Source organism: Mirounga leonina, unplaced genomic scaffold, assembly GCF_011800145.1.
Source record: "Mirounga leonina isolate KUSES-001 unplaced genomic scaffold, KU_Mleo_1.0 Mir_125, whole genome shotgun sequence".
NCBI classification, from domain to species: Eukaryota; Metazoa; Chordata; class Mammalia; order Carnivora; family Phocidae; genus Mirounga; species Mirounga leonina.
The window spans coordinates 31,868,595-31,878,218 of NW_023270305.1; the positions used below are offsets into that span (position 1 = coordinate 31,868,595).

General features: G+C 45.8%; 1 protein-coding gene across 8 annotated transcripts in view; it reads left to right on the plus strand.

Annotated features, from left to right (window-relative positions):
- ST3GAL5 (ST3 beta-galactoside alpha-2,3-sialyltransferase 5) overlaps positions 1-6,583 on the plus strand; it is a 50,563-nt gene extending 43,980 nt beyond the window's left edge. For 6 of the 8 annotated variants that reach the window (XM_035001135.1, XM_035001137.1, XM_035001134.1 and 3 more), the window contains 2 exons: positions 1,596-1,754; positions 5,356-5,719. In XM_035001135.1, the coding sequence (XP_034857026.1) occupies positions 1,596-1,754; positions 5,356-5,604 (408 nt within the window). In that variant the 3' untranslated portion in view covers positions 5,605-5,719. Of the gene's footprint in view, positions 1-1,595; positions 1,755-2,495 lie in introns of all 8 variants that reach the window. The other 2 variants (XM_035001141.1, XM_035001133.1) reach the window with 2 other exon arrangements.
- The last annotated feature ends 3,041 nt before the right edge of the window (positions 6,584-9,624 follow it).

The following is a 9,624-nucleotide window of genomic DNA, read 5'->3' on the forward strand; positions in this document are numbered from 1 at the left end:
GGAGTGGATGGTGGTGCCCCTAACCCCCACATCATTCAGGGGTCAATTGTACTTTTGTGTTGTCTTTTTTTTTTTTTTTTTTTTTAAGATTTTATTTTTTTGACAGAGAGAGACACAGCGAGAGAGGGAACACAAGCAGGGGGAGTGGGAGAGGGAGAAGCAGGCTTCCCGCTGAGCAGGGAGCCGGATGTGGGACTCGATCCCAGAACACTGGGATTATGACCTGAGCCGAAGGCAGACGCTTAACAACTGAGCCACCCAGGCGCCCCTGTGTTGTCTTTCAAATAGCTACTGCCTTTGTAGAAACTATCAGTATTCCTTGTTGGGAATGACTTTCAGAATTTAAGATTAATTGTGATCATTACTTAATGGGAATATCAGGTTTGGGACCAAAATTGTTGTTACTGATCACCTACCTTATTCACCAGGCTTGAATTTACATATCTTTTGGCTAATCCAGAAATTAGACTTACTTGGATGAATATAAACCATTATTGAGGATTTTCAAAAGAATATATATATAAAACCTCGAGGAATATTCCCCAAGAGATTGTCTAAAAATGCTCTGCTGGGGCACCTGGGTGGCTCAGTTGGTTAAGCAACTGCCTTCGGCTCAGGTCATGATCCTGGAGTCTCCGGATCGAGTCCTGCATCAGGCTCCCTGCTCAGCAGGGAGTCTGCTTCTCCCTCTGACCCTGCCCCCTCTCATGTGCTCTCTCTCTCTCTCTCATTCTCTCTCAAATAAATAAAATCTTTAAAAAAAAGAAATTATAAAAATGCTCTGCTGGTGGTCCCCTTGTTGGAGGAAATTCAGAGAATTCCAGAGGGGCAGATGTTGAGGAAATGGCCCTCATGAGCTCCCTTTTGTTCGTTGTAATAATTGATCATATTACTTTATGGCGCCATCCATTATGCTGAAATAAATTTCAAAGGTCAACTGTCACATTTATACACAGACATAAAAACTAGTTGTCTGCAGAATTAATAGGATATATTAGACTTTTCACATAAGCACCATCTGGTGGAGAATTTCTGTCTGCAAAGCCTGATTCTGTATAGCTTATCATGATCTGGATTTTCCACTGGGTAGAAGTTGGTCTAGTTGGAAGATGAAGCACGTAGGAAATGACTTACAGTCGGTTACCAGGAGACTTCACAGGATTAGGAACTAGAGCAAGTCAGTGGAGGGAGGATGCAGGGGGAGGGCCTGATCTGAGTGGGGCACTCACGGCACTTAATACCCTTAAATTGGGTCTGTTCACCTGGTCTTCCCTGGGGACAAATGATGCCTTTGGGTCTTAAAAAGTCTTCCCCTCTCAGGTCATTCCCTGGGGAATTTCTTCCCCAAACAAACCAGAGCTGATTCTGTAGTTCCTCTTCTTGTCCAGTGCCACCTTCGTAAATCAGATCCTTTGGAGTTGCTCCTCTGAGCTGGGGCATTGGACTGGCATTGATCTCAGTGACTGCAGCACCCCAGCCCATTTGGGGTCACACCCATGGCTCTGGGCTGCTTAGCAGGGGTGCATGTTCCCACCTTCTGATGGCAGGATAACTTTATTCAGTCCCCCTAATGATTGCTTGCTTTCTTCCCTTAGCCATTTTGGGTGCGGCTCTTCTTTTGGAAGCAGGTGGCGGAAAAAATCCCACTACAGCCCAAACACTTCAGGATTTTGAATCCAGTTATTATCAAAGAGACCGCCTTTGACATCCTTCAATACTCGGAGCCCCAGTCAAGGTTCTGGGGCCGAGATAAGGTATTTTTGTTGTAATTGAAAGTTAACTGTTCTTCTCTGTGTTGGAAGGGAGACCTCTGTACAAATTTCATTTAGGCTCAGCTGTATCCCCAGAAGCATCTCCCAGTATAGAAATGTAGTCACTGATTACAGGCTCCGTGTGTGTTTGCTGTTCTGCATCTTGATTTCAGGGCTCCTCATTGTTTACTTGGCTATTCCCCTGGTGACTCATCTCTTTAGTATAATCCACATGTTAACATTTAGGTCACTGAGATATTATTTAAGGTATTCTGACTCTGGGACTCCAGAGTGAAAGGCACTTTGGTGGTCTGGAAAGTTCTTTACATTTTTAACTCAGTTGGCCACTCAGGTCAGACTTGACATTTATCCTCACTTTATAGGTGATGGTAAGTAAAGTTCTCCCCCTAGAGCAGTGCTTTTCAGTTGACCCTTGGGTCCCATCCCAAACTTTCTATTTAATTGTTCTCTGCTGTGGTCTATACACTGGGATTTTCAAAGTCCCCTGGGTGATTTTATTTTGTAGCCTAATTTGAGAACCTTTGTGCTCTCTAGAGTTCGTTCACTGCAATAGAAATTCTTTACCTGCAGAGCCTGTGCTGACACCAGGAGGGTGGTGATGCCTTTATAATCAGTTTCTTTATGAGCCAAATAGCTAAGCCTGTGTCTTTGAAGATAACTTTTTTAAAAGCAGTGGAAATCATCCTTAAACTTCTTTTTTTTTTTTTTTTTTTTTAATGCCGGGCTTGAACTCATGACCCTGAGATGGAGACCTGAGCTGAGATCAAGAGTTGGATGCTAAACCACCTGAACTACCCAGGCACCACATTCTTAAACTTTTAAGCAAAATCTCCATATATAAAGGAAAGCCAGGAATTTAGAAATGGGGGTGGGGTGCTGCTCACACTGGGGGCGTGAGATACTGCCTAGCAGGTACCTGGGGCTGGTCAGGGTCACAGTTTACAAACATTGAGTTAGACTCTTAGATATGGTCAACCAGTAACCAGTAGGCAGACTAGCAGGTTCGTCCGTTTGCCCAATGAGTCAAATTCTTTTTTTAAGATTTTATTTATTTATTTGAGAGAGAGAGGGCATGAACAGAGAAGAGGGACAGAGGGAGAAGGAGATGCAGGCTCCCCGCTGAGCAGGGAGCCCAATGCAGGAATGGTTCCCAGGACCCTGAGATCATGACCTTAGCCGAAGGCAGATGCTTAACCATCTGAGCCACCCAGGCGCCCTGTAGGTAGCTTTTTATTTAAAAAGTAACCTTTAAAAAATTAGCAGATTTAATTACATAAAATATGAAGTTACTGAACAGCAAAAGATACCAGAAACAAAGTTAGAATACAAAATAAGCGGGGGAAATTTTATCATATATATAATAGCAAATACTCCCAAAGTATAAGGAGATCTTATTAAATCAAAAAGAAAAGATGGGCCAATAAAAAAAAAATGGGAAAAAGATATGAACAGGCATTTCACAAAAGAAGAAATTAATACAGCCAAGGAATACATGATAAAATGTTCAACTTCACCAATAATCAAAAGTAAATTAGAGCCACAATGACATTTTTTCCTGTTTCCTTAGCAAAGATTTAAAGGCTCAATAATGTCCTTGCCTGGCAGGAGTACAGGTAGAATTATAAGTTGGAGGGTAGTTTGGCCGTATATATCGGCTTTAAATGTGAATGTGAAGAGTCTTGACCCAGCAATTTTACTCTAAAAATTTTATCATAAGAAAATTAGAGGGGCACCTGGCTGGCTCAGGTGGTGGAGCGTGTGACTCCTGACCTTGGGATTGTGAGTTTGAGCCCCACATTGGGTGTAGAGATTAGTTAAAAGTAAAATCTTTAAAGAAGAGGGAGAGAGAAAAGAGAAATCTGCAAAGGTGGCTATTCTGGGATGTTTACCATAATGTTAATAACAAAGGACTTAAAAACGGCCTAAACGTTTCTCATTAGGGGATGATTTAAACATATTACATTTAGCTGATGCAGTATTGTGTGACTGTTAAAGGATGAAGGAAAACAAATGGATGTGAACACACCTCCTCCATAATGTGATAAACAAGAAAATCAAGTTACCGAGCATGTATACCATTCCGTTTTTATTTAAAAGTAAAAATGTGTGTCTAGAGATGCCTAGGGCAAAGCTTGGAAATAAACAGTAAGCTGGGATTTTGTTGTCAGGAAGGCCTGGTGACCCGTCCTTCTAGCGGAGAGGTAAGTCTGGTAGATGAGGAGGTGTCATCTTAGGGGATGTGCTCTGGAGATAGCATGCTCTGAGCAGTTTTTCATGGCTGCTGAGTTTCTCTCCATACATTGCCCCTGTGCACGGCCGATTTCACGTACTCCTTCTGTAAACACTGACTGAGTCTTCCCGATATGCTAGGTACGGGGCTGGCTGCAGGTAAGGCGGGACACTGCCTTTGGGTCCTGTGGCTGAACAGGAAGAAATCTTTCTTTGGGTTAATTTCTCTCGTCTTCGGTGACTGTTGAGTTTCTTTTTCCCGAGTGACAAGTGACGCAGATGCCCCACATCAAGGAGCATGGGTGGCTTTGAACAAATGAGTTCTGTAGAGGTTCCTTAATCCACTTGAACTGTCAACTCCGAAAGGTTCACCGTTGTTGGCGTTGACAGACGAGGAGAGTTGTTTCTGGAAGCCACAGACTCAAGTGAACAAAGTAGGCACATTTACACATGAAAAGCTGTACAACAGAATGTCATTAGTAGATCAGCAGGGGCCTTCAGGGAGTGCTTAGGCCACTGTAGGTCTTTCTGTATTTCTCTCTGCCCTGCATACTGTTTTTGCTCAAGACCGGGACAGAGATCCGATTCCAGGTTTGCAAGTGGCGAGATAGCGGACCCGAGGGAGGGAGTGGTGAGATCATCAGAATCCAGAACGGTTCAGACATTTGGCATCTGAGGCCACGGTCAGTAGGATACATTTTAGAAGGAACAAATGTGGAAACTCTTAATTTGGGCCTAAAAATTGCCCACACAGAGGGTGGGCAGAAACTGGCATAGCAGCTGTACGTGTGAAAATGGCCTGGAAGCGTTATTTGCCAGAAAAGCAAATGAGGGTCCTCGGTGGGACGCAGCTTCAGGTGAGAAGTGAACATGGTCTTCGCTGGTGGGAGCGGAGGCTGCTCTCTTCTCAGGCCGACCCCGTCCACGGGAGCCAGCAAGGAGGGGCCGGCCTCCAGAAGCAGGTCCCAAGAGCGATGGTGGAAGGTCCTGGGGATTTTCCTAATTCCAGGGCAGACCTTATAGACTTTTGTCGCGTAAGAAGGAAATGGACTTGCTTTGCCGTTCTGGTCATCACGTGTAGGACCAGGAGGTAGAAGTTTTACAAAGAACACCTTTTCGTTTGGGGCAAGAGGACCTGCCAAGCTACCCTTGGTGGTGTGTTAAAAGGTTTTCACATCACAGACCCTGTTTTAGAGTCTAGATTCAGACTTGAGGATTCTGTGGCCCATAAAACCATGCGGTGTGTTAACATCGCAGCGCCCAGGGCAAGCCTCTGTGACTTCGCAGAGCATGTATACCACTTAGAAAGCAGTGAATAGTGCTAAGCCTTGTTTTGTCTTTCCCTCTTCTTCAGAACGTGCCCACCATCGGTGTCATTGCTGTGGTCTTAGCTACACATCTGTGTGACGAAGTCAGCTTGGCAGGCTTTGGATATGACCTCAGTCAACCCAGAACACCTTTGCACTACTTCGACAATCTCTGTATGGCTGCCATGAACTTTCAGACCATGCATAATGTGACAACGGAGACCAGGTTCCTCCTCAAGCTGGTCAAAGAGGGCGTGGTGAAGGATCTCAGCGGAGGCATCCATTGTGAATTCTGAACACGGAGCAACCTCATCTGACAATGCAACTCCAACCGTGAAGGCTGGGTTTCACAGTCTTCTCGATGCATTGCATCCTGCAAATCCTTTGAAGTGCAGCTGGTGTTTTTAACTTTTAATTTAAAAAACGAAAAACAAGTTTCGCTCTTCCCACTTTGTCCCCCCCTATTTATTTGAGGTCAGTGTTTTTGCACAACATTTTTGTAAGATAATTTTGAGAATTGAATTGGAAAGACTTTTCAAAGAGACTTGTATGTGATGATGTTTTATTGTATTTTAAGAACGTTATTTAATTTGTAAAAACTCTGTCCATGTCTACTTAGCACAGAGAATACCAGGTAATTGAGTGGAAGGAGAATGGAGGTCACTCCTTCGATGAGAGCCCTGAATGCCAGATTCTGTTTCCTTGTCACTGTTGGGCGGGACACATGTCCGAGGCGCTTCCGGGATGACGTGCTCAGTAGCCAGAGCACGGCTACTGGGTCAGCCGTGCGGCTGCGTGCGGCCTGGGCTGGTCGGAGAAGTTCCTGGCCCCTCTCTGTGGTCTGCCTTCTGCCAGCCTTGCAGCCATCAACCAGGGCAGCCATGGTGGCCGTCCCTGGCCGAGGAGGGACACAGAAGACCTTTCCTTTGTCCTCTGAATGTACGAAGCCACCCTGGGCTGCAGAAGCCATTCTCTCTGCTGAAATGATGCCAACTCTTAAATTTCTTGAGACTTTTTTCACTGCCCTTCCAAAGCACTTAAATGATAGTCGGAGGTGGTCCTCTGTCTGCCTGAGGTGGTTTATTAAAATGAGGACACACTCTCTGATCTCCAGAGTTGTAGAAGTACAAACCCTTTCCAAGAATAGTCACGTTTTCTGAAACATTGAAATAGGATCCTCCCAGTGTTATAAATTGCCTATTTAAAAAGAAATTTTTTTTTAATGCCTACCTGGCAGTGTGTACCAGGCAGTGTGCTGGTCAAAAAAAAAAAAAAGAATAAAAGCTTTTGAGGAGCTCTCATAGTCTACTTAATTTGAGCACTTAAAAAAAAAAGTCTGTAATCTCCCTGGGATGTCCTTGGATGCTGCTAGGTGGAGACTTCGGTGGGGGATGCCGGCCGTGAGCCACAAAGTGGGGGCTGCCTCGTCCTGCCGGGGCCGCGCCCCAGACAGCTCGGGACTCTGGGAGAGACGTCGAGTGTCAGTGACTTCCTCCTGGAACACAGGCTTGTTCCAGCTTCTGTCTCTTAACTGCTCTAGTCTTTGTCATCAGAGGCTGGGCAGCCACTTTGCTCCCTCCCCGCCCCATCCGGTTCTCATCTGTGCTCACCACTTCTGCCGTCCCGGTCCCCTGCAGCTCCGACTCCCAGCCCGCTCTGGTGTCTTCGGCCTCCGCCCCCTCCCAGCACATGCGGGGCAGGGAGCCTGTCACAGTGTGCGCACGGGGCCCTTGGATCTCCAGGGCACTGGGGTCAAGCTCAGAGTCGCCGGCATCAGCAAATAGTATTTCTCTGGATTGATGACTTCACATTTTCTATGGATTTTGCTTTCTCTCTTACAAAATACTGTTTAAGAGAAAATGCTTAGAAATGTTCACCAGCTAAATGACTTAGCGTTGAAACTTGAGACTCAGGAAGATGGTCCACAGCTGTCCTGTGACTCAGGGAAGACCAGCCCTACACCACTCACCTCCAGCCCCTTGTCCTTCAGGGGCTACTTGAAATCTGAATTTTTTTTTTTTTTTTTTTTAACAATTTGACTGAAGCCAGGGTTTGGAACTTCCTTAGACAACTTCCGCATGGGCTCACGTGGACTCAGGTGCCACTGCCCCGCCAGGCCGCTGGCTGGCTCCGGGCCCGGCACCCGGCAGTGTCCAGCCCATGTCAGGCTTGGTCCCCTTACATTGCTTTTCCCAGGCCTCTCGCCTCTGAATGCCTAACAGGGAGTAAGTGCTCGAAGTGCATAAAAAGGTGTACTTTTTTCAAGAACGTTTCATGGAGTCCACCAGCCGGTCAGAGTTGATCAGAGACTGTCTTCAAGAACTTTGAGCACTTTGGCAGCTTTTTGTTAGAAGTGGCTCCTGGGCTTTGGAGTTACTCCTCCCTTACTCGACCCCACACACACTCGCTCTTTGAGGAACAGACCTCTAGGTGCTTCTGATGTCACAGGTGGCTCTCCAGTAACAGGCTTCATGTCACCCCTCCAAATGTGTAGAGCTTTGTAGGTACACGCATATGCCTCTTACGTGGCCGTGGTCCTTGCTTTTGAGGCAACTGAGGACAACTTCTACGCGTTCTGTATTTTAACTTACATCTTACCGGAACTTTGGGCCACAGAAAATTTCAGTGAGTTGTAGGTATGGGGTTTTTTGGGTTTTTTTTTTTCTTTCTTTTTCTCTCCTACAGATAACAAATTGTCTCCAGAAACCTGGGCTGGCCTTAGGGAAATGCTTGGGAACTGGATGAATATCTTCTGATGACGTGTGTCACGTTTTTAGGTAAAGCTGAATTGGGATCTTCTAGACAACTTCATGTATCCCAGATGTCCCCTTCCCTTCCTCATGGCTCCTTTTGTGTAGCACGGGGTTTTTCCTTTCCCAAGAGTGTATCGATAAGGCATTGACGATGCATGTTTTCACAAATTTGGAGGGTGTCATCACTTCTTGGGCCCCTTAGTTAAAATAAGTTGTCAGACCAACTTTTTGGCTCAACTGCTTACGTTGAACGGGGATGAGCTCTTGGCCATCGACGGTCAGTGTGGTTTGCGTGGCAGACAGAGGCTCAGTTGTAAAAGAAAAAAAGGTGGTCACGCCCCAGTCTCCTCAGGTTATTGAGGATTTCTAAAACCAAGGACCACTTTGTTGTAGCTGTATTCCAACCCCAGTGCTTTGGGACTTGATTGTCAAAGGGACTGTTGACTTGGCCTTGTTACTGTCCCAGGAGACCCTTTTAGACCAGCGTCGTAGGAAAATTAAGAAATGGCAACTTACTCTCCTTCTTGGCAGGTTTCCGGCATCCAAGTGTGGGCTACCTTTTCATCTTTTCTTTGGGACACTTCAGTAAAGGCCACTGAGCCGGAAGAAAAGGACTAGTTCCTGTGAGTTAGCACAATTCCCCTTGGAATGCAGTGAGCTTTTAATAAGGAACCGTGTGACATCCGGCCTTCCTTCCATTCACACACGGTAACAAAATGCTTCTCTCAAACAAAGGACCCTGTGTTTGCTGCCATGGGACCAATGCCCTCTCCCCAGGCACTGACCCTCCGTGAGGGCACGCTCCCATGACCACACACTCGGCTCTCAGACTGTAACACAAGGGACAAAGGGAAGCGGGTCCCAATACACAGAGCGCCGGAACACACATCTGTCTCTGTCCTTCCCCGCTTCCCAAGGTCATAGTAGACAGCATGGATTTGTGCACTCAAAACATGGTCTTTGCATTTACCTACAACCAACACCCAATATAAGACTCAAGTAAATTGGGCAGGAGAACTAGTCATTAAGTGTACACTCACATTTTATGGACTAGAAATTGACGTCTCCCCACAAAGGAAATGGCAGTCTTGGTAGTTCAGCTTTCATTATCGAAACGATTCGATTTGACCAATTCCCAATATTAAATTTCAACCCATTGAGCAGAGAAGAAAAGCATCATCTTTAGAGGGCTATGGTGGACCAAAAGTAAATAACATGCTAGGAAATTTGGCTCTTTTTTAAAAGCAGATCTCTCCAGTGAGCTGTGTCAATGAAACATGTAGGAAGGGAGACAAGTTTGCAAATTTCCTCTAGGGGAAGAAGTGGGCTGTCAGGTTTTGAGCTGGCGTCAGGCTGCGGACCCAAGACACCGCAGATGTAGCCGTGCCAGCCTTCTGTGGGAAATGCAGGGAAGTGAATTGTCAGAAGGTGCAGACATGAAAGACGCCGAACGAATATTCACTAGATACCCCACAGAAGCAATGCTCGTAACAGATTATAAACCAGAAATTTGTAACTTCTAAAAGTAATATATTTTCACTCTCCTGTTACCTGACTTAGTTT